The 24,279-nt window shown below is 45.3% G+C and overlaps 1 protein-coding gene across 1 annotated transcript in view; it reads right to left on the reverse strand.

Annotated features, from left to right (window-relative positions):
• Positions 1 to 24,279, reverse strand: part of LOC146821407 (uncharacterized) — a 1,203,178-nt gene that overhangs the window by 197,269 nt on the left and 981,630 nt on the right. The window contains exons 48-50 of the mRNA XM_085609844.1: positions 17,841 to 17,918; positions 16,834 to 16,911; positions 15,793 to 15,870 (exon numbers count right to left, since the gene is read on the reverse strand). Of these exons, the coding sequence (XP_085465970.1) occupies positions 15,793 to 15,870; positions 16,834 to 16,911; positions 17,841 to 17,918 (234 nt within the window). The remainder of the gene's footprint in view (positions 1 to 15,792; positions 15,871 to 16,833; positions 16,912 to 17,840; positions 17,919 to 24,279) is intronic.

The raw sequence follows: 24,279 nt of genomic DNA on the forward strand, positions 1-24,279 counted from the left end.
CAGAAGCCATCATTTGTCCCCCCGAGAGCATCTCAAAAAAACCAATACAATAAAGGGTTTGCCTTGCGGTAGAAACGAACCACACCCCACCCCAACCCACCCATCCCAACAGAACTCCCCCCACCCTGCACCCCTGCATGAGCCCGAACAGCCCCCCCAAAGTGCAGTGTGCCTGTCGCCCCATGGAAAGAAAACTAACTAGTCCCCCAGAGGAGGAGGGAGATCCCCCAAGAGACCCCGCACGACCTCCGCAGGAGGGGAACTTACCCTAACAGTCAATAGTGACAATAACACAGTCCAGAGCAAGGCCTACCATTAGTCCCTCAGTCCTGATCCGGCGGGCCCTCCCCACCAACCGCTCCCCCCCCACCCCCCCGGCCCCGATCTCCGGGCAGAGTGTCCAGCCAGTCCCCGGCCGCCTCGGGACGATCAAAAAAGTGCGTGCGGCCATCCACCTCCACCCTCAGCTTAGCCGGAAAGAGCATCGCATATTTGAGATTCAGGTCCCGTAGGCGACGTTTGACACCGAGAAAACTCAGTCGCTGCTTTTGGACCGCCGGAGTAAAGTCAGGGTAGAAATTGATATCCATATTGTCAAGTCTGACCGGCCCTTGTAGCCTGGAGGTCTGCAGGATAGCGTCCCTGTCCCGAAAATTGAAAATCCGGGCGATGAGAGGCCTCGGAGGGGCTCCGGTCTTAGGCCTACCCCCGGGGACCCTGTGGGCACGTTCCACTGCAAAGAATTTACTCAGCCCCCGCGGCTGGAGATGGGTGAGGACCAGGTCCTCCACAAACAGATCCGCTGCCTCTGCCTCGCGTCCCTCCGGCACCCCGATGATGCGGACATTATTCCTCCGGGCCCGACCCTCGGAATCCTCCAGTCGACGATGCATCAGGGCGCTCGCCTGGCCGAGCCTGCGCACCTCCTGTTGGAGGGCCGCCACGTCGGACGTGAGGCCCGAGGTAGAGTGGGCCAAAGAATCGACCCGGTCATTTGTTTTTGAGAGATCGGCTCTCACGAGGCCCACGTCCACGAGGACCGAGTCGATCTTCTGCGCCAGAGTGTCAAAGCGCTGGTCCACCGAGGCCTTCATCTCGGCGATGGCGCCCATGACGTCTCGGAGGGTCAGGTCCGTGGGCAGAGCAGGAGCGTCAGTCGGGCCCGTAGGGGATCTACGTAGCGCCTCTGGAGATCCCTTCTGGAGGGTGTAGCGGTCCATATTGTTGGATTGATGGGCCGCGCCACGACGGGTCGACTTCACCTTAGCCCGGTCGCCATCTTGTTTTGTGGCCATGGTCGCGGTCCCAAATCGAGCCAATCTCCTCAAAAAGGGGGTAGACAATCCCGTTCAAGGGCTCCGGGGGGGGGCGACCACCGCTCCGCAGGACGGACCACAGCCGGCGGGCCGGCAGGGCACCCCAACGAGGCCACACCACCGCACACCGCTTCGCGACCCTACCTCGCCTGGCAGCAAGGAGGGCGCAAAAGCAAAAGTGAAAGTGCGGGGTGCGCGAGTCACCCAGCCTTGCCCGCCGCTGTTATTCACTTTGTCGCCGGATCGCCCCACAACTCCAGTACGGGGGGCCGGCGTGGAGAAGGCCGCAAACCTTAATCGGTTCTCCCGCCGGTGTCCGAGGTCCGAATTGAAAACGGAAAACAGGCGTCACCTCAACTCTGGTTCACGAACACAGTCCCCTCATCTAGGACAGGATTCGGTCAGGATTTATGCAGGAGGTCGCGGAGGTCCTCGGGAGCCTCGCACCTACGCGGCCATCTTGGGTGCGCGCTAGGCTCCTCCTCGACAAGAGCAGTCTTAGGCTAAACTCTGAATGGCATGTGAAGCCAGCTGTGATACCATATATAATCCCTTGAATACCAAATGAAAGGACACCACAACAGATATATATATAAAATAAAGTGTATTTATTCTAGACAAACCCTCAGCACTCTTTATGAGATTAGAGGTAAGTACAACACAGTCTTATTTATGCATACATTAAGTCACACAGGTAAGTAATACAGTTAGGCCCTAGGGGCCACGCAAACCATATACTAAGTAAGTGGTATAAGGACCACTGTCACGGAAATAGGATAGGCCTAGACCTAGGGAATCGCTGGGGCTACACTATACTACCAAAGGTTAGGAAGTGGGAGGCCCACGGGATTCAGGTGCAGAGTGGAAACACTCACGCGTAATGCGTATAATCGATAGGAATAGTACAGTTTTGAATTAAATAGATTTAGGACACTTCCGGAGTAGCTAGGAAGTCGAGACTGGAAAACTAGACACTAGGATAGTCACTATCCTGATGAGCACCGGAGTACCCAAGTTACCTAGCCCACAGGCTGCGGGTGCATAGGGGTGAAGTTGCGTCTGGTTTCGTCGTCGACTCCTATGGATGCCTGAAGAAAGATGCTGACAGGCAGTCAGTGAAGAGTGTCCGGTGGATCCCAAGGCTGGGATCAGGAAGAAAGGATACCTGCAAGCAGAAGGGACAGAGTCAAGGTCACTAGCCAGTGACCACGTGGAACCAGGAAGGAACCAGGCGATGCCGTGAAGATTGCAGGTGAAGGTGAAGCTTGTCGCTGCAGCCACGAGGACCAGGGAACGTCGAGGACGACCAGGACCAGGAGGCGAGCTGTCCCACGAAGGCTCTTGCTGTCGGCGGCGTCGAAGTTGGACTAGGACTTACCAAGCCTTGGCAAGCGGAACCCACGAAGAACGGAGGACTTGCTTCTGGTGCACACCAGGAAGGTCTGGGGTGCTTCTTCTTTGCAGAGAAGCGGGAGCCAGTCTGGAGGAGCCAAACCAGCACTGAAGATTTCAGGGTGCGTCGTCACAGAGGCCACTAGCCAGCGGGCAAGCAACCGGACAGACGCGGCAAGCAGGAAAATGCAGAAGGGCCCCACGCAGGACTCGTGGAGTGTGGGGGGCTGATCTTCGGTGCAGATGGTGCTTGTGGTTGGGGCTTCTTAATCCCCGGTGCACAACTTCGAGGGTGCCTCAGAAGCTGCGCTTGAAGATACTAGCCACTTTTCCCAGGTAGCCGGTCCCACATCTCTCGTCGCCTCCACGGATCTCAGCACGGCTGTGGATGTGGATCAGGGTCGGAGAAGTCTGGAAGTCAAGGCTCTGGTCGGGCTCTGCAGTCGGTCCCTCGTAGAACTGGAGCAAAGCAAAGGGTAGTCTCTTGATGGTGCCTGTTTGCACAGGGTAGCCACTCCTTGGCCACAAGGGAGATTCTTCAGTCTTCTTCTTTCGTCGAATGTCGAAGGTCCAGAGTTTCTGTTCAAGTTGCAGGTTCAGGATAATCTAAAGTCTTGAGGCCCAACTCCCACTCTTATACTAATCTGGGGGGCTGGGATACCTGCTAGGTCACGCCTTATGGGTGGGACCTGGGAGGGGGGTGGTTACACCCCCTTCCCTTTGTCCAGTTTCGCACCAGGACTGGGGCTGGAGTGCCCCAGCACCGGTTTGAACTGGACTAGGATCGGGACACCTTGTGTGCCCCAGGCCTGTCTCATTCTATTCATCCCTCCCTGCCCCAATACACTAAGGCCTGTCTGGGGTGGTGCTAGCACCTCCCAAGGCAGGAAACCTATTGTCCAAGCCTCCCTTGCCGGGATCACTCCCAGCAGCAGGAGGTCAGACTCGTGTCTGTGGCAGCAGCATCCATTTTGTGATGCTGGGGCTCTGGTTAACTTTAACCGGGTAAGTAGGTTACAACATGTCTTCTCCCTCTAGAAGGGAGGGATAATATCCTCATCTCCAGAAATGGGATGGGGGTATTATTCCAAAGTGTTAGACACCTTACACGACATGTTTTGATAAAGCCAAACCATAGTTACCATAACCGTTTAAGATTATAAGGCACTTTAAGAGTATATGGTAGGCTATATCATAGAACAGCTATAAGGACATGGTTCCGAGAGCTGCAGACAGGCTCAGCTCATGCTAGAGCACCATCTCACATGTTACCAAGCACTCTGCCTCCAGGATTGTTAAGGCCTGCCATAGGAGTGACTGATAGGTACACATGTGTCTATATATAAGGTAGGTATAGGAATACTACACCTAAGCAAGGGGTGATTACATGACCTTGCCCCAGCTGAGTGATCAGCCAGTTGTGTCATAATGGAAGGCCAGGCCAGGGGTGGCATAATACATGCTGCAGCCCCTAGTAGGCCTAGGGTACACCTATGCCCTGGGTACCTAAGGTACACTGTACAGGGGCCAATAAGGTGATCCTATCCAATTGGGTTATGCACCTAAAGTACATAGTATTAATTTAGAGAGAGAACAGCAGGGCTGTGGGTCTGATTAGCAGGCCCACAGCCACATCTAAGTCAAAAACCAGTAAAGCAAAAGCAAAAAGTGGGGGTGAACATAGAAAGCAGACCCTACTCTCCTACACAACCCCCCCCCAAACTTAGGGACATTAAACTAACCTTGACCAGTTGAGTCTTCATGTTCTAAGTGGAAATATCTGGAGAGTCCATCTGCATTGGCATGGTCAGTCCCAGGTCTATGTTCCACTGTGAAGTCCATCCCCTGTAGGGAAATGGACCACCTAAGAAGTTTGGGATTTTCACCCTTCATCTGATTTAGCCACAAGAGGGGCTTATGGTCTGTCTGAATCTTGAAGTGAGTGCCAAACAAGTATGGCCTCAGCTTCTTCAGGGCCCAAACCACAGCAAAGGCCTCCCTCTCAATAGCTGACGAACGTTTCTCTCTAGGGGTCAGCCTTCTACTTATAAAAGCAATGGGCTGGTCTTGACCATCTACATTCAGTTGTGAAAGAACAGCTCCCACACCTAACTCAGAAGCATCTGTCTGGACAATGAACTCTTTGGAGTAGACTGGACTTTTCAGAATAGGTGCACTGCACATGGCCTGCTTCAGGTCATCAAATGCTTTTTGACAGCTTACTGTCCACTGAACTTTCTTTGGCATTTTCTTGGAGGTCAAGTCATTAAGTGGTGTCACAATGGACCCATAGTTCTTAACAAACTTTCTGTAGTACCCAGTCAGGCCCAAGAAAGCTCTGACCTGAGTCTGGGTAGTTGGAGGAGTCCAGTCCTTTATGGTCTGGATCTTGCTCTCCAGTGGTTGAACCTGACCCCCACCAACTAGGTGGCCCAGGTACACAACCTTGCTCTGCCCTATCTGGCACTTAGTGGCCTTGATAGTGAGGCCTGCCTTTTGCAGGGCCTCTAAAACATTCCTCAGGTGGACCAGGTGATCCTCCCAGGTGGAGCTAAAGACAGCAATATCATCAAGATAAGCTGCACAATAATCATCCAACCCAGTAAGGACTTGATTCACCAACCTTTGGAAAGTGGCAGGTGCATTCTTCAAACCAAAGGGCATTACCACAAATTGATAATGTCCTCCTGGGGTCGAGAAAGCAGTTTTGGCCTTTGCATTCTCAGCTAGTCTGATTTGCCAGTAGCCTGCTGTCAGGTCAAATGTGCTCAAAAACTTAGCAGCTGCCAGTCTGTCAATGAGCTCATCTGCCCTAGGTATTGGGTGGGCATCTGTCCTAGTGACAGCATTGAGACCTCTGTAGTCTACGCAAAACCTCATCTCTCTCTTACCATCTTGGGTGTGAGGTTTTGGCACAAGAACTACAGGACTAGCCCAAGGGCTCTCTGAAGGTTCAATGACTCCCAGCTCCAACATCTTTTGTACCTCAACTTGTATGCAGTCCCTGACATGGTCAGGTTGCCTGTAGATTTTACTCTTCACAGGCAGACTGTCACCAGTGTCCACCTCATGGGTGCACCAGTTTGTCTGACTTGGGGTCAGAGAGAACATATGTCTGTAGGACTGCAGAACTTGCCTGCAGTCCTGTTGCTGATGGACAGTGAGGCTGTCAGAAAAGACCACACCATCAACTGAGCCATCATCAGGGTTCTGAGTCAACAGGTCTGGGAGAGGGTCACTCTCTTCCTCTTGCCCCTCATCTGTAGCCATGAGTAGCACCATGTCTGCCCTGTCAACATATGCCTTCAATCTGTTGACATGAAGCACCCTGTGGGGGCTTCTGGGAGTCCCAAGGTCCACCAAGTAGGTGACTTCTCCCTTTTTCTCAACAATAGTGTGGGGTCCAGACCATTTGTCTTGGAGTGCTGCTAGGGCCACTGGCTCCAACACCCACACTTTCTGCCCTGGCTGGTAAACAGTCAGCACAGCCTTTTGGTCATGCCAAGCTTTTTGGAGTTCTTGGCTTGCCTCAAGGTTTTTAGAAGCCTTCTTCATATACTCTGCCATCCTGGAGCGGAGACCAAGTACATAATCCACTATGTCAAGTTTGGGTTGTCTGAGAGGTCTCTCCCATCCTTCCTTCACCAAACATAGGGGTCCTCTTACAGGATGCCCAAACAAAAGCTCAAAAGGGCTGTAGCCAACCCCCTTTTGTGGGACCTCTCTGTAAGCAAACCGAAGGCAGGGTAAAAGGATGTCCCATCTTCGCCTAAGCTTGTCTGGTAAACCTTTTATCATTCCCTTTAGGGTCTTGTTGAATCTCTCAACAAGCCCATTGCACTGTGGGTGATAGGGTGTAGTGAACTTGTAGTTCACACCACACTCCTTCCACATTGCAGTCAAGTATCCTGACATGAAGTTGGCACCTCTGTCAGAAATGACCTCCTTTGTAAAGCCCACTCTGGAGAATACTCCAAGCAGGGCCCTTGCCACAACAGGAGCTGTTGTGGTCCTCAGGGGAATAGCTTCTGGATACCTGGTGGCATGGTCCACTATCACCAGTATGAATCTGTGCCCAGATGCTGTTTATGGGTCCATTGGTCCTACAATATCTATGCCCACTCTTTCAAAGGGAACCCCCACCACAGGTAGTGGTATGAGAGGGGCCTTTGTGGTGCCACCTGATTTGCCACTGGCTTGGCAGGTGACACAGGAGCGACAAAACTCCTTGGTATCTTCTGACATATGGGGCCAGTGAAAGTGAGGGACAAGCCTGTCCCAAGTCTTGTTCTGGCCTAAATGTCCTGCAAGGGGAATATCATGGGCCAAGGTAAGAAGGAAACCTCTGAACTTCAGTGGTATGACCAACCTCCTGGATGCACCAGGCTTGGGGTCTCTAGCCTCTGAGTACAGTAGCCCTTCTTCCCAATACACTCTATGGGTACCTTGAGCATTCCCTGCAGCCTCAGCAGCAGCCAGCTGTCTGAGGGGTTCAAGAGAGGGGCAGTCTAATTGAGCCTGCCTCAGATCTGCCCTTGAAGGTCCCCCTGTCCCAAGAAACTCAACCTGATCAGGTTCAAGTTCTTCTAGGACAGTTCCTTCAGGGCTCTCAGAATCATCCTCCTGGGAGGGCTGATCCACCACCTGAGGCAGGGGGGAAGGCACAGCCTTAACCCTACTGCTCTTTCTCTTGGGTTGTGACTGGTCCATAGTTTCAGGATCCAGCACTTGTTCAGTGGTGCACTTTTTGGCCTGTGACCTGGTCACAGCAAGGACATGTGCATCTATCCCCAGCATTTCTGCATGGGTCCTATACTCCACTTCAGACCAAACTGAAGTTTCAAGATCATTGCCCAGTAAACACTCTACAAACACTCTACAGGAAGGTCTGAACTAACAACAACTTTCTTGAGGCCAGTTACCCCTCCCCAGGAGAAGTTAACAATAGCCACACTATGGGAGGTAGTGGCATTGCTAGCGTTGGTCACTAGGTAATTCTCACCTAGTATGATCTGTCCAGGGTCCACAAAGGCAGGTGTCACCATTGTGACACTAGCCCCAGTGTCCCTGTAGGCCTGAGCCATTCTTTGGTTGATAAAAGGAGTCTGTCTGTACTTGCCCAGGTTACTGGGGCCTATAGTAGAGGACAAAGCTAAGTCCCCATCACAGATCAGAACAGCCTGAGTAGGTATTCTGACTAGGCCAGAATCCTCCTCAGTTCCCAGGGTTAACCCTACTACACCCTTTTGCTGGGAACCACCACTTACAGCTGAACTAGGGGGTACAGTTGCCTTAGGGGCAATGGTGGCTGGGGGCTTATCCTTTTTGGTGCACTCACTAAACCAATGTGAGTTGGACTTACAATAGTTGCACCATGGTTTCTTTTGGCCTTCTTTCTTTTTATCCTTTTTGGGACCACCCTCCCCCTGAGCCTTTTGGGGGCCTGGTGAAGACTTCTGGTCTTTTTGTTTCTGATCATTACCCTTCTGGTCTGCCTTTTTCTGATCACCGCCCTGGTTCTGGTTTTTCTGCTTAACTCTAGTCCTGACCCATCTATCTGCCTTCTTTCCCAATTCTTGGGGAGAAGTCAGATCAGAATCAATCAGGTGTTGATGCAGTAGCTGGTTTTGACAGTTGTTAAGGATTTGCTCTCTCATGATCAAATTATACAATCCTGTATATTCCTTAACCTTACTTCCCACTAGCCAGCCTTCCAGAGCCTTAGTGGCACAATCTACAAAGTCAGTCCAGTCCTGAGTCTGTGTCTTCTGGGTATCCCTGAACAACAACCTGTATTGTTCAGTGGTTAGGCCAAACCCATCAATTAGAGCACTCTTCAGGACAGTGTAATTATCTGCATCCTCATCACTAACTGTGAGGAGCTTGTCTCTGCCTTTCTCAGAGAAGGAGAGCCACAAGATAGCTGCCCACTGACTTTGGGGTACCTGCTGTACTTTGCAAGGTCTCTCCAAAGCAGTTATCCATTTGTGGATGTCATCCCCACACTTGTAGGGAGGGACAATCTTGCTCAGGTTTCTATTATCATAGTGCCTGTCTCTATCCTTAGGGATATTGCTGCCACCAGTGGGTTCTAACCCACTTAACTTTTGTTCTCTGGCCAGAGCAAGCTTCTCTTTGGCAAGGGCAAGTTCTTCCCTCTGAATCCTCAGATTAGCTTCCCCCATTCTGGCTTCATGCTCCCTTCTCTCAGGGGGAAGTCATTCCCCTGTGAGAGGAAACATTAGAGATGCTAGAGACATGGGAGTGGACAGATTCCCTTGAAGGGGATCTGTCCCTCCTTTTTCTCTGGTTAAGCCCACTTGGGGGTCTGTATGGGGGGATCCCATGCAAACTCCCATGTAAACTTAGGTTAGCCTGGCTAAGTCTTCCTACTTGGCCCTGGCTGTCTACCTCTCCATCTGAAGCCCCATCTGACTCCTCTGTGGTGGGTAGACCCTTATCTATAGCTATGGTCCCATCCTGGGCAGCTCTTTCAGCATCATAGGCCTCCAGAAGCTCCACTAGCTGTCTAAGGGTAGGGTTGGAACCCTGTTTTAATCTCCTGGAGGTACACAGTTGTCTCATCTCCTGGAAAGTGAATGCATCATACCTAGAGGGAACCTGTCTAGGATTCTCCTCTCCTGAGGGAGCATCAGTGTGATCTCCATCCAGGGGCATGATTCTAGTGAGGGTGTGGTGTGTGCACCTACCTACACTAGTTGTATCTACTAAACCTCTCTAGTAGTTGTAGTCAGGGTGTGTTACTCCCTTCAACCTACAACCACTAAGTCCAGTAGGACTTAAGTATTATAATCTATGTTATATGTACCTAAACAATATCTGTGTGATCTTTCAATTTAGTATCTCAAGATTACAATGGCATTACAACAGCAAGCTCAGATCCCAACCGCTGCTCACCAATGTGAGAAGTTGGCCTGATGTATGATGTCACTAGTTCTAGTGTACACCTTATATCAGTCCAAATACCCTTATGGTGATTGGTTGTAAAGTCAACCTTATAGACCAGCTATCCTAGTGGTAGCATGGACAAGAGCAGTCTTAGGCTAAACTCTGAATGGCATGTGAAGCCAGCTGTGATACCATATATAATCCCTTGAATACCAAATGAAAGGACACCACAACAGATATATATATAAAATAAAGTGTCTTTATTCTAGACAAACCCTCAGCACTCTTTATGAGATTAGAGGTAAGTACAACACAGTCTTATTTATGCATACATTAAGTCACACAGGTAAGTAATACAGTTAGGCCCTAGGGGCCACGCAAACCATATACTAAGTAAGTGGTATAAGGACCACTGTCACGGAAATAGGATAGGCCTAGGCCTAGGGAATCGCTGGGGCTACACTATACTACCAAAGGTTAGGAAGTGGGAGGCCCACGGGATTCAGGTGCAGAGTGGAAACACTCACGCGTAATGCGTATAATCGATAGGAATAGTACAGTTTTGAATTAAATAGATTTAGGACACTTCCGGAGTAGCTAGGAAGTCGAGACTGGAAAACTAGACACTAGGATAGTCACTATCCTGATGAGCACCGGAGTACCCAAGTTACCTAGCCCACAGGCTGCGGGTGCATAGGGGTGAAGTTGCGTCGGGTTTCGTCGTCGACTCCTATGGATGCCTGAAGAAAGATGCTGACAGGCAGTCAGTAAAGAGTGTCCGGTGGATCCCAAGGCTGGGATCAGGAAGAAAGGATACCTGCAAGCAGAAGGGACAGAGTCAAGGTCACTAGCCAGTGACCACGTGGAACCAGGAAGGAACCAGGCGATGCCGTGAAGATTGCAGGTGAAAGTGAAGCTTGTCGCTGCAGCCACAAGGACCAGGGAACGTCGAGGACGACCAGGACCAGGAGGCGAGCTGTCCCACGAAGGCTCTTGCTGTCGGCGGCGTCGAAGTTGGACTAGGACTCACCAAGCCTTGGCAAGCGGAATCTACGAAGAACGGAGGACTTGCTTCTGGTGCAGACCAGGAAGGTCTGGGGTGCTTCTTCTTTGCAGAGAAGCGGGAGCCAGTCTGGGGGAGCCAAACCAGTGCTGAAGATTTCAGGGTGCGTCGTCACAGAGGCCACTAGCCAGCGGGCAAGCAACCGGACAGACGCGGCAAGCAGGAAAATGCAGAAGGGCCCCACGCAGGACTCGTGGAGTGTGGGGGGCTGATCTTCGGTGCAGATGGTGCTTGGGGCTTCTCAATCCCCGGTGCACAACTTCGAGGGTGCCTCAGAAGCTGCGCTTGAAGATACTAGCCACTTTTCCCAGGTAGCCGGTCCCACGTCTCTCGTCGCCTCCACGGATCTCAGCACGGCTGTGGATGTGGATCAGGGTCGGAGAAGTCTGGAAGTCAAGGCTCTGGTCGGGCTCTGCAGTCGGTCCCTCGTAGAACTGGAGCAAAGCAAAGGGTAGTCTCTTGATGGTGCCTGTTTGCACAGGGTAGCCACTCCTTGGCCACAAGGGAGATTCTTCAGTCTTCTTCTTTCGTCGAATGTCGAAGGTCCAGAGTTTCTGTTCAAGTTGCAGGTTCAGGATAATCTAAAGTCTTGAGGCCCAACTCCCACTCTTATACTAATCTGGGGCTGGGATACCTGCTAGGTCACGCCTTATGGGTGGGACCTGGGAGGGGGGTGGTTACACCCCCTTCCCTTTGTCCAGTTTCGCGCCAGGACTGGGGCTGGAGTGCCCCAGCACCGGTTTGAACTGGACTAGGAACGGGACACCTTGTGTGCCCCAGGCCTGTCTCATTCTATTCATCCCTCCCTGCCCCAATACACTAAGGCCTGTCTGGGGTGGTGCTAGCACCTCCCAAGGCAGGAAACCTATTGTCCAAGCCTCCCTTGCCGGGATCACTCCCAGCAGCAGGAGGTCAGACTCGTGTCTGTGGCAGCAGCATCCATTTTGTGATGCTGGGGCTCTGGTTAACTTTAACCGGGTAAGTAGGTTACAACATGTCTTCTCCCTCTAGAAGGGAGGGATAATATCCTCATCCCCAGAAATGGGATGGGGGAATTATTCCAAAGTGTTAGACACCTTACACGACATGTTTTGATAAAGCCAAACCATAGTTACCATAACCGTTTAAGATTATAAGGCACTTTAAGGGTATATGGTAGGCTATATCATAGAACAGCTATAAGGACATGGTTCCGAGAGCTGCAGACAGGCTCAGCTCATGCTAGAGCACCATCTCACATGTTACCAAGCACTCTGCCTCCAGGATTGTTAAGGCCTGCCATAGGAGTGACTGATAGGTACACATGTGTCTATATATAAGGTAGGTATAGGAATACTACACCTAAGCAAGGGGTGATTAAACGAACTTGCCCCAGCTGAGTGATCAGCCAGTTGTGTCATAATGGAAGGCCAGGCCAGGGGTGGCATAATACATGCTGCAGCCCCTGGTAGGCCTAGGGTACACCTATGCCCTGGGTACCTAAGGTACACTGTACAGGGGCCAATAAGGTGATCCTATCCAATTGGGTTATGCACCTAAAGTACATAGTATTAATTTAGAGAGAGAACAGCAGGGCTGTGGGTCTGATTAGCAGGCCCACAGCCACATCTAAGTCGAAAACCAGTAAAGCAAAAGCAAAAAGTGGGGGTGAACATAGAAAGCAGACCCTACTTTCCTACAACGTCGACTCTGAAAAGACCTTCCCAAATTACTTTCACACCATTATTTGATTCACGTGGCAATCATGATATCTTGAATAGAGGAAATATTCTTCGACTTTTTAAATCTATACCATCATTGGAAAAATTGACAACAGAAGATATCGATTGTGTAAGCTTCTTACAAAATCTTGATGGCAGACAACCAATAACATTGCTAACTGTAAATACAGACTCTATAGTGGACCAAATCTTGCAAGAACAAGAAGTCTTTCACAGCTGGGGGATAATAATTAGCCAACCAGCCCCAAAGGTGTATCCAACTCCATTCATAAAAGAAGAAAGTTCAATGAAAAGACCAAAAGGGATGAAAGACGACTTAGTCTATTCTATATTTAAAAATCCCCTCGGAAAAACAAACTGTGATGATGAAAAGTCCGTGGATCAAGGAAAAGATAAAGAAAAGATAAAAGAAAATAAAGGAGTAAATGAGAAATGGATCATGACGGCTTTACATGGCAGTATCGAACAATGACAGAACAAATCACAAGATATAACAGATGAATTAAATACAATAGTGATTTGTTCATGGAATATAAATGGTTTATGTAAAAACATAAAAAATGCTCAAATAGAGTCACTAACAAATTGTTACCATATTATATTATTGCAGGAAACCTGGGAAATGTGCCCTTGTATTTTACAAGGATATAAAGGATATTTTGTTCCTGCAATAAGACATTATAAATTTGGATGGCTGTGTGGGGGCCTGGCAAAATTTTTACTGATTGACCTGAAAGTAGAACATAGGCAGCTAGACACGAATAATTCTAACTTCCAAGCTGTGAAGTTGAACTACTTAATAAGAAAGGAAAATAAACCAAAAACTCTAATATTAATTAATATATATATATATATACCACCTAAACAGATATCAAAGAAGGAGACGTGTGCTGCTCTTACTATCTTTTTGTTGGACCAAATAATGGAAGACCCGTCTGTAGATTTTATAGTTACAGGAGATTTTATTATAAATCTGCTAATACAACTCATACGGGATGACTTTATACAGTCCCAAAATCACCAATGGTTAATCCCAGAACAAGTACTTGATCACTCAAAAAACGCTAAACAAAATGTTATTGGGAGGAGCTTTATGATGGACATGGAAGCATTGGGTCTTAGAATGTTAAATAGTAGATTTGAGTCAGATATACCCCCAGCGTGGTCATTTAGTCTCACCAGTATAAATCAAGAACAGACTATACTATGGTATCTGTAAATATCTTTGACAAAATTACCTCATACCAGCTAAAAAAGGTATTTGAAAGCGACCATAGTCAACAAATAGTCCAAGTGAAATTGCTAGGTTCGGAACATCAAAATGACTTAACCATGCATGGACAGATCTGCACTGCTAACTATAGAAAACTTACATGGAAAACAAATAATATGGACAGTACAAAGAAAAAGGCACGAGAACTAATTAAAAAATGTTTTAAAGATAGCATTGTATGGTCTGTAATTGAACAATGGGAACATTTTACACAAAAAATAGTTGCACCGTATGATACCTCTCTTCATGTTAAAAAAAAATCATACGGTTCAAAGGGAAAACAAGGATACTATCATCAATTTCCCATACACAATTAAAAAGATCAGACGGACCCGTAATAGACTTAGGAAACAGCTAAATAAGCTCCCACATAATGAAGATATGCAAATAAAACTAAAAAATGCCAACAATAAATTGAGGAAATTAATTTGGAATTAAAAAAACAAAGTTAACCAGGAATTGTGGGCAAAAATCTTCTATGCCAGTAATCAAGCGAACTCAAGGGAGTTTTGGAAAGTGATTAATGGATTAACTAGGCCGAATAAATGTGTAGTCACATCCTACTTAAGTGAAGATGAATGCTTCATATATCTTATAAAAATCCTAAACCCCGTTATAGAAGTGAAAATTGAGGAAGCCAAACCAAATATTAAAGAAAGCAAACAGTTAATGACGGTTAAGACCGATGTAGAATGTGACTCAGAACTTTATATTACAGAAATCCAAGTCGCAAAATTAATAAAGAAGCAAAAATATGGAGCACCGGGACCCAACGGCATCCCGTTTGCTCTTTATAAGGAAGAACCAGATTTCTGGGCTATATATTTGACAAAGGTATTTAATGAAGTCATACGAATGGGGCTGGTTCCAAAATCATGGAGAGGTTCTTTAATATCTCCAATTTAAAAAAAAGGAAATTGGCAACTACCGGAGAATTACCGCCTGATTAGCCTTCAAGACACTGATGCAAAATTGTTTGCAGGGCTTTTACTATCCAGCTTGACAGACTGGGTAAAGGATAAAAGGATATTACCACCAAACCAAACAGGGTTTATCAAAGGTTTAGGAACCTCCACAATTATATTGAATTTATTTGTATTAATGGATAAGGCACTTTTAGTCAAACAGCCTTTGTATTTTTGTTTCGTCGAATTCAAATCGGCCTTTGATTGTGTGAACAGGCATCGTCTGTGGAAAAAACCCAAAGAGCAAGGCATTCCAAACTTATTATTGGGAATGATACAACTACTGTACACTGATACTTGGATCAGGGTAAGAATTGGTGACGGGCAAACATTAACCAACAAGATACCTACGACGGGAGGTCTAAAAGAAGGGTGCGTTCTTGTACCAATGCTATTTAATCTATTTTTAGCGGGTCTTTCAACTGCATTGAACGAGGTAAATGCACATAAAATGTAACCACATCAGCACACTACCTATTCGAAAAATAAGCCTGTGAGCAGCCACATCCAGAATAGAGTTTTAGAACTCTGTGTCAGTTTCTACCTTAACTCTCTAAGAAAAATATGAAGCAACTCAAAATACTTCATTTTCAAGACTCTTTTATGCATATTTGTTAACTGCTGCCCTCTGCTTCACTCCAGATTTATAAAGCCACTGAGGGCCATCACAAAGTGGCCTTGCTTGGTTTCATGAATGTCACTTAAGGTTTGCTCCGCACATGTACCTTGTTGCATGGTACAAACGTGATGCAAGGCAGGTCATAAATATGCCCCCTAGTCTGTGTATCAAGAGAGGCAGAGGTTCATTGAACCCTCCGCACACTTGTACTCGAGAACCGAGCAAACTGTGTGTCAATAGGGTCAGGATAATGGAGGCTTTTCAGGGCTCAGCTGGAGTCTCACCAGGTTGGGGCCACCATATAAGGCAGTCAAACCACATCCCACACAACTTTTGTTATTAAGTGAAACTTTGTTCTACTTTAGTGAAAGGAGAAGTTATTGCTTGAGTTACTTATGATATCAGAAGAAATGGAACAATTGTAACAGAGTAACAATAGAGCCAGAACAGATTATTGTGAAATGTCTGTTACAGATTTGGTAAATGTATTTCCTTGTGAATAGGCTGTTTAGCATTAAATCGTGATATACATACCCTGCACCCATCGTTATGTGTGCTCCTCCTCCTTCTGTGTGTTTTTTCCCACCCACAGCACCGGCAATTTTAAAGTCTCTGAAAAAAAGAATAAAAAAGTACAGTGATAAAGTGTATTCAAATGTCCTGTAGTATTACTTGTACTCATTAGCAGAACCTCTAACCGTATGTTCCATTATGATTTCAGGCAAATAATTGTTTACTGCTCAGCAAACACTAGAGACGTGATCCAGTTTACAATATTTCACAAAGTTGTAATGAACCCAATAACTAGAATCTAAAACTAAACGTTTAATGTAGCAAAGCATATTTAGTGGAACAGCAAAATATCAAACAACCCCAGAGTCTTAAAATGTAACCACATCAGCACACTACCTATTTGAAAAATAAGTCTGTGCGCACCCACTATTAAATTTGAGTTTTACAGCTCTTAGTTAGTTTCTACCTTCACTCTCTAAGAAAAATATCAAGCGACGCAACAGACTTCATTTTCAAGACTCTTTTATGCAGATTTGATAACTGCTGCTCTCTGCTTCACTCCATATTGATAAAGCCACTGAGGGCCATCACAAAGTGGCCTTGCGTGGTTTCATAAATATCACTTAAGATTTGCGCCACACATGTTCCATATTGCGTGGTACAAACATGACGCAAACCAGGTCATAAATATGCTCCTCAGTATGTGTATCAAGACAGGCATTAGTAGCCGCTGCGGAGGTTCATTGACCCTTTGCACACTCGTCCTTGAGACCCGAGCAAACTGTGCGCAATTGGGTGAGGGCAATGTAAGTTTTTCAGGGGCCGCCATCTTAGGTAGTCCAACCACACCCCACACAATTACTTTTATTGAGTGAAACTTTGTTCTGTCTTTGTGACAGTAGAAGTTATTGCTTGAGTTACTTCTGATATCGGAAGAAATGGAACAATCGTAAAAGAGTAACAGTAGCGCAAGAGGAGATTATTGTGAAATGTCTGTTACAGATTTGATAAATGTATTTCCCTACGAATAGGCTGTTTAGTATTAAATCATGATATACATACCCTGCATCCATCGTTATTTGTGCCCCTCCTCCTTCTGTGTGTGTTTTCTCACCCACAGCATCGCTAATTTTAAAGTCTCTGAAAAAAAGAATAAAACTGTAAAGTACTAAAGTATATTCAAATGTCCTGTGGTTTTACTAGCAATCATTAGCGGAACCTCCAACCATATGTTCCATTATAATTTCAGGCAAATAATTGTTTACTGCTCTGCAAACACTAGAGACATGATCCAGTTTACTATATTTTGCCTAGTTGTAATGATTCCAAAAACTAAAATCTTTAAAATTTAACGTTTACTGCAGCAAAGGATACTTAGTGGAACAGCAAAACACCAAACAGCCCCAGAGTCTTAAAATGTAGCCACATCAGCACACTACCTAATCGAAAAATGAGTCTGTGCGCACCCACTACCAAAATAGAGTTTAAAAGCTCTAAGTCAGTTTCTACCTCCACTCTTTAAATAAAATATCAAGCGATGCAGCACACTTCATGTTTAAGACTCTTTTATGCAGATTTGATAACTGCTGCTCTCTGCTTCACTCCAGATTTATAAAGCCACTCAGGGCCACACAAAGTGGCCTTGCGTGGTTTCAAAAATTTCACTTAAGGTTTGGGTCACTCATGTACCATGTTGCGTGGTACAAACTGATGCAAAATAGATCATAAATATGACCCCTAGTCTGTGTATCAAGAGAGGCATGAGTAGTCGCTGCAGAGGTTCACTGAACCATCTGCACACTTGTACTCGAGAACCGAGCAAACGGTGTGTCAATAGGGTCAGGATAATGGAGGTTTCTCAGGGCTCAGCTGGAACCTCACCAGGTTGGGGCCGCCATCTTAGGCAGTCAAACCACACCCCACACAATTGTTGGTATTGAGTGAAATGAAAAAATCGGAACAGATTAAAAATAGCGCTAGAGGAGGTTATTGTGAAATTTCAGTTATAAATCTAGTAAATGTATTTCCCTGTGAATAGGCTGTTTAGCATTAAATCATGATATACATACCCTTCACCCATCGTTATCAGTGCACCTTCTGCTTCTCTGTGTTTTTCCCCACCCACAGCATCGTCAATTTTAAAGTCTCTGAAAAATTAATGAAAATGTACAGTAATAAAGTGTATTCAAATGTCCAGTAGTTTTACGTATACTCATTAGCGGAACCTCTAACCGTATGTTCCATTATGAATTCAAGCAAATAGTTGTTTACTGCTTAGCAAACTAGCAGACATGATCCAGTTTACTATATTTTGTAAAGTTGTAATGAACCCAATAACTAAAATCTTAAACTAAACGTTTAATGTAGCAAAGCATATTTAGTGGAACAGCAAAACATCAAAGAACCCCAGAGTCTTAAAATGTAACCACATCAGCACACTACCTATTCGAAAAATAAGCCTGTGAGCACCCACAACCAGAATAGAGTTTTAGAACTCTACGTCAGTTTCTACCTTCACTCTCTAACAAAAATATGAAGCAACTCAACATACTTTATTTTCAAGACTCTTTTATGCAGATTTGATAACTGCTGCCCTCTGCTTCACTCCAGATGTATAAAGACACTCAAAGTGGCCTTGCTTGGTTTCATAAATATCACTTAAAGTTTGCGCCGCACATGTACTTTGTTGCGTGGTGCAAACGTGACGTAAACAAGGTCATAAATATGCGCCCTAGTCTGTGTGTCAAGAGAGGCATAAGTAGCCGCTCCGGAGGTTCATTGAAGTAAGAGTTACTTACCTTCGGTAATGATGTATCTGGTAGAGACGTTGTCTAGCCGCAGATTCCTTAACTTAGAATATCCCCAAGCATCAGACTGGATCTGGAAAAAACTTTGCAGCAGCACCTCTGCGCTCCGGGGGACGGCGCCACATGACCCCGCCCTGTTGTCGTCCACGTACGTGACGTCAGCGAGGTCATATAAGTCCCTCCCGGCGCGCTGACGTCAGTTTCCTTCTTTTCCGCGTGCAATGCGGATCCGGAGTGAGCGGTTCCTCCGGCCTGTTTTCAGGCCTTGCCGACGCTTCGCGTCGGGTAAGAGTGTGTGATGCCTTCAGGCTTTAAAACTCTTAATTCCTGTTTGCGACAGATGTCCCACCCAGCGCGCTGACATCAGTTTTCTTCGTAAAAACTTTTCCGAAACACAACGCGGAGCCACCAATAAAAAAACTATCAAAGTATGGGAACAGTGTGCGATGGATGAAAATCCGTGAATAAATAAGGAGGATGGTGCAAGACACCATTGTAAAAGACAGAATTAGACACTACCTACATATAGGTGAAAAAGCTGTGAGAAAGAACCTCGCAAGCTAAGCAAAGACCCTTCCCTAGTGTAAGAAGGGAAGAAGATCTCAACAGACAAAAATAGACTGTTAGTACCATGCAGAATAACAGACAAAAATAGACTGTCAGTACCATGTAGAACTGTGCCGTCTGGCAATAACGGTCTCATAGCAAATAAATGATGGACGGAATGCTGACAATTCAAACATTCTCCCCCAGTCAAAAGATCTGGGTTAAATCCATCGTTCTTTTGCCCACTACGCCACCCCAGTTTGGACCCAGCCAAATGCAAATCAGTCTTGACCCTGTGCCCCATAGAAACAGTCCGGACCGAACTGCCAGGCCAGGTCCTCCCTGTACCGTAAACAAGCATCCTGGGACTGGTTTCATGGTATGTCACCCTTCTTCACGGAGCACAGAGAGAACAACAGTCCACCGCAGGAATGAAAAATCTGGCACTGCCCCTGTAGTAACGGAGGTCTGAAACAGAGGCGAACAGAGTTCCAAAGAAGACTACACCAGAGGAGCCCAGAACCCAGAGCCAACAGAGAAGGCGGAAAGACAGCAGGAGAAGAAGAAAATGAAGAGGAATCTCCTGGTGTAGGAAAATCTAAAAGGCCTAATTTTACAGATAAGAAACCCTTGAGAGGGAGGCAACGGTATTATTGTGACAGAAACCCCTGAGAGGGAGTCAATTGTATTATGGCAAATCTCAAAGGGACGCAATCATGTGAGCATCCATGAGAGAAAAAAAACAATGCCAACTGTAACAGGGGAGCCAGCGGAGAACCCCACTTGGCAAGGTCCTCGCAGAACGGGGAGGCTGAATGGGTGTTAAGGAATCTGCGGCTAGAAAACGTCTCTATCAGATACATTGTTACCGAATGTAAGTAACTCGTACATCTGAGAGAGACATCTAGCCGCAGATTCCTTAACTTAGAATAGATACCACAGCCATACCCCAAAGGGGAGGTGGGTCTGCGACGGATCAAAAGACAGCGCCAAGCATCCGATCCGGCAACAGAGTGACGGATAAAGGGGGGAGGCTGTGGTGGAACAGCCCAACAGCAACCCAAGCAGCTCGGAAGAGCAGAAAAAAAGGGATGGTAGATATCCTAAAATGCCAGAATGGCACTACACCATACCCGTATTAACAAGCATTCGCATAGCCAATAGGTCTCACCTTTGGGGCCTTATAAGTGTTTAGCGAGAGCTATTGACTTTGCCAATGCTGGAGAGCTGCTATGTACTCGGGATACACAGCTGGTTGACAATTGATTGAGCGGGTCTGTCACGCTGACGCGCTGTGGAGCGGAGGCAGTTGCAGTTCCAGAAGCGGCGGAAACAGCGGAGCAAGACCGGAGCAAGATAGGCGACGTTGCTGCCGTGGTTGGCGGCCGCAGTGTTGGCGGTTTTGGCGGAGGCTGCGGCGGCGGTAGAGGCTCGGGCTTTGTGGCGGCGGAGGCTTGTGCTCGCTTTCTTGCTTGCTGCCTGCTGCCCAATAGTAGTGAGTTGAGGGAGCCGAGCTCTGGGGGACTCTCAGTCTGCAACCAGTCTGAGACCATATGGAACCCCCTGCAGCATATTTGTGAAATGGTTACAGCAATGGCAACGGCAGCGGCAATTGGCGGCAGTTACTAGGTATGGTTTATGGTCCAAGGAGCAGCAATTCCCGAGCGGCGCGAGAAGCCTCCCGTGAACACTTACGAAATTAAACGAGGGAGGTCTGTAGCTGTCTTTCTTAATTATTTATTGACCATCATTGATATCTATATGACTGCCTGCCTTCCCATTGAAGCCTGTGTGTTAGACTACTGAACCTGAACCTGCGTGAGAGTGATAAACATAGTAATTTTGGCCCCCCTCGGTGGGTTGCAGTTGAAAGGTGCCCCGCAGGCCTTACCAAGGCATCTCCCTCTCTAATTTGGTGCAGGACCAGGAATAGAGAAGAGATTCTTGCACATTCTATACCTTTTTCCTTTTTCTTTTTTTCTTTTTTTCTTTTTGTTGATGTCAACGGTCCTACAAGCATTTCCAAATATTCCTAGGAATTTCTTTTTCCATCTTGGATATATAAATATATATAGGAACATCAAGGAGGACACTATATTCTGTCCCTGTGCCGACAATTGCAATTATTCCCTGTGTGTATGGTATTATATTAGCAGAGGATGGGGATTCATCATTAAGGTGGATGTGGTTCTAATGTTAATTATATGAGGGTAGAATAGACCGTGTGCAGATGTTAACCTATTGTTGTCTTTTCAAGAAAATATTTAAAAATTGTAATGTGACAAATACGCTGATTCCAGCATATAACTACAATATACTAACCTTATAAAATACTAAGGCATAACTGACCACAATACAAAACAAACAAGGTAAATTATTTGGAATGCACTCAGGAAAGGAAAGATCACTGGGCGCTCCCACTAGACGAGCACGTAAAATGCAATCACCTAATGTGTTGAAAAAAACTAAAGCACAGTTAAAAGGACCAAGTCAAACTTTAATATCTCCAATGGCATGGATGTTCGAAAAATCTATACAAATACCACAGAAATTTGATTTTATGAAAGACCCAACAGGAGCACTTATGTCAATGGAATCAAATTTAGAAGTAAAACAATTACAGACACCGATTAAACCAACTAACATCTTGGAAAGAAATATACCAGTAGTTGATATAGAGTGTGAGTGCGACTATGTTAGCAATACACAAAATAAGGAATTAGAGGGTCAAACAATTGAACAAAAAATGGATTTGGACAACCCAGTATTGCTATTCCAAACGGAAGAGAGGGACTCGGTTGCAGAAGGGATGAAAAATCGGATAAAAGATCTACCACAGCTTGATAAGCCTATGATCCCTATGATTACAGGGGTCCCATTACCATTAGAAATTAAAGTTGAAATAAGGAAAAAAAATGAACCAGCCAACGACTACACATTACATAGTAGTCATGATCTCATACTTAATAATGACGACAAAGTCATCCAAGAAACGCAACCCGCAATTATGGAGACTATAAATATGGCATTTGTGACAAATACGCCATTAAGAAAGAGTGGAGAAATAAATGTGGAATTGACTTATGAAAAACAAGAGTGCGACACTCCCAATCAATCAAAAAAAGCGATTAATACAAACAGAGGAGGCAATGAGCAAATGTTGGTAAAAACTGAATACATTGATAAACATAATAATTTGGTTAAAGCAAAAACTCAAACAGAAAATCATGAAACTTGCCAGGATGGCATAAACACTCATATCAGAAAAAATGAGGTACCTAATAATCAAGGTTTTAAAAACACAGGTAATCAAGAACTAGGATCTGTATGGGATATATTTTATCATACATCAATACTAACTCTAGAAGCATTGACATATCAATCAAATAAAATGGATACCCAAATTGAAATACTTGGAGTTATGGCTAATGCAGTCACCGGAATTGATCACAAATTAGCTTGGTTAAATAACTTAATAAATAAAGCTCAAAAAGAAGCAGCCTCAAATTACTTCGACTGCACATGTGCGCCTATAATAAATAAACTGGCAACTATTCCGGATGTAGTAAACAGCATATTAGAAGATGTTAAAGACGTTGTGCGAAAAAAACACGAAAATCAAAAAGCGGAGACAGACTGCATTGAAAAAAACTAATCGGCATCTGTAGTTGAAAAAAAAATTAAACAAATTGGTGACATAATAGATTCTAATATCGTGAACAAACCAAACTCGGAAGCAATGCAGAGAAAACAACAAGAAATAAATAGCCTCAATCATCCAGTACAGTTGAATGACATAGGAAAGGATAATGAAGACCTAATGGTCTTAGAAATAACAAAGAGACAAAGAAAAAAATTACGTAAAGCAAGAAAAAAGGCTAAAAAGGAAAACCCACTAAAAACATATTCCATACCAGAAATACCGGACGATCCGATAAAACAAGAAAAAAAAAAAGAAAAAGAAGTAGGAAAAAAAGACTGTGATGTATTAAGGAGTCAGTCTGCAAAACTATTGGAAAAAAAATGAAAAATATTATGACATATTTACAAAGTCTGGGAAACATCTTGAAGACTTAAAATCACTCCCTACAAACACATATACAAGTATACTAACGGAAAATACTGTTCAAAAAGGCATTGTACTGATAATAGAGGGGAGGAAAACCCAGGGGGGAAAAAAATGAAATATTTAGATTAAAAGGAAATGGATGTGTGAAATCGAAAACGATCCGATCGAAAAAACGGGATCTCTATCTTCCTTTTCATTAATTAGCCAAAATGAAGAACAAAAGCAGCCCGTCCACAACCAAATTAACACACCTAATACACCAAAAACACTTTGGAATCAGATACAACAAAAAGAAAGTCTACCTACAAATAAACAACGGATAGAGGAAACAGAGAATAACTTTATGAGATCAAAAGAATCGACTGAAGATAACAGGCATACATTTATAAGGGATGACATAGTAATCATAAGAAATTGTCAAGGTAAACAAATTATATGTAAGGAAAATCAAGCTTGGGAGGAAAAAAAGAAAGGAACGTCGACTCTGAAAAGAACTTCCCAAATTACTTTCACACCATTATTTGACTCACGTGGCAATCATGATATCTTGAATAGACAAAATTTTCTTCGACTTTTTAAATCTATACCATCAATGGAAAAATTGACAACAGAAGATATCGATTGTGTAAGCTTCTTACAAAATCTTGATGGCAGACAACCAATAACATTGCTAACTGTAAATACAGACTCTATAGTGGACCAAATCTTGCAAGAACAAGAAGTCTTTCACAGCTGGGGGATAATAATTAGCCAACCAGCCCCAAAGGTGTATCCAACTCCATTCATAAAAGAAGAAAGTCCAATGAAAAGACCAAAAGGGATGAAAGACGACTTAGTCAATTCTATATTAAAAAATCCCCTGGGAAAAACAAACTGTGATGATGAAAAGTCCGTGGATCAAGGAAAAGATAAAGAAAAGATAAAAGAAAATAAAGGAGTAAATGAGAAATGGATCTTGACGGCTTTACATGGCAGTATCGAACAATGACAGAACAAATCACAAGATATAACAGATGAAATAATTACAATAGTGATTTGTTCATGGAATATAAATGGTTTATGTAAAAAAATAAAAAATGCTCAAAT

The sequence above is a fragment of the Triturus cristatus genome, chromosome 6 (assembly GCF_964204655.1).
Source record: "Triturus cristatus chromosome 6, aTriCri1.1, whole genome shotgun sequence".
Taxonomy (NCBI): Eukaryota; Metazoa; Chordata; class Amphibia; order Caudata; family Salamandridae; genus Triturus; species Triturus cristatus.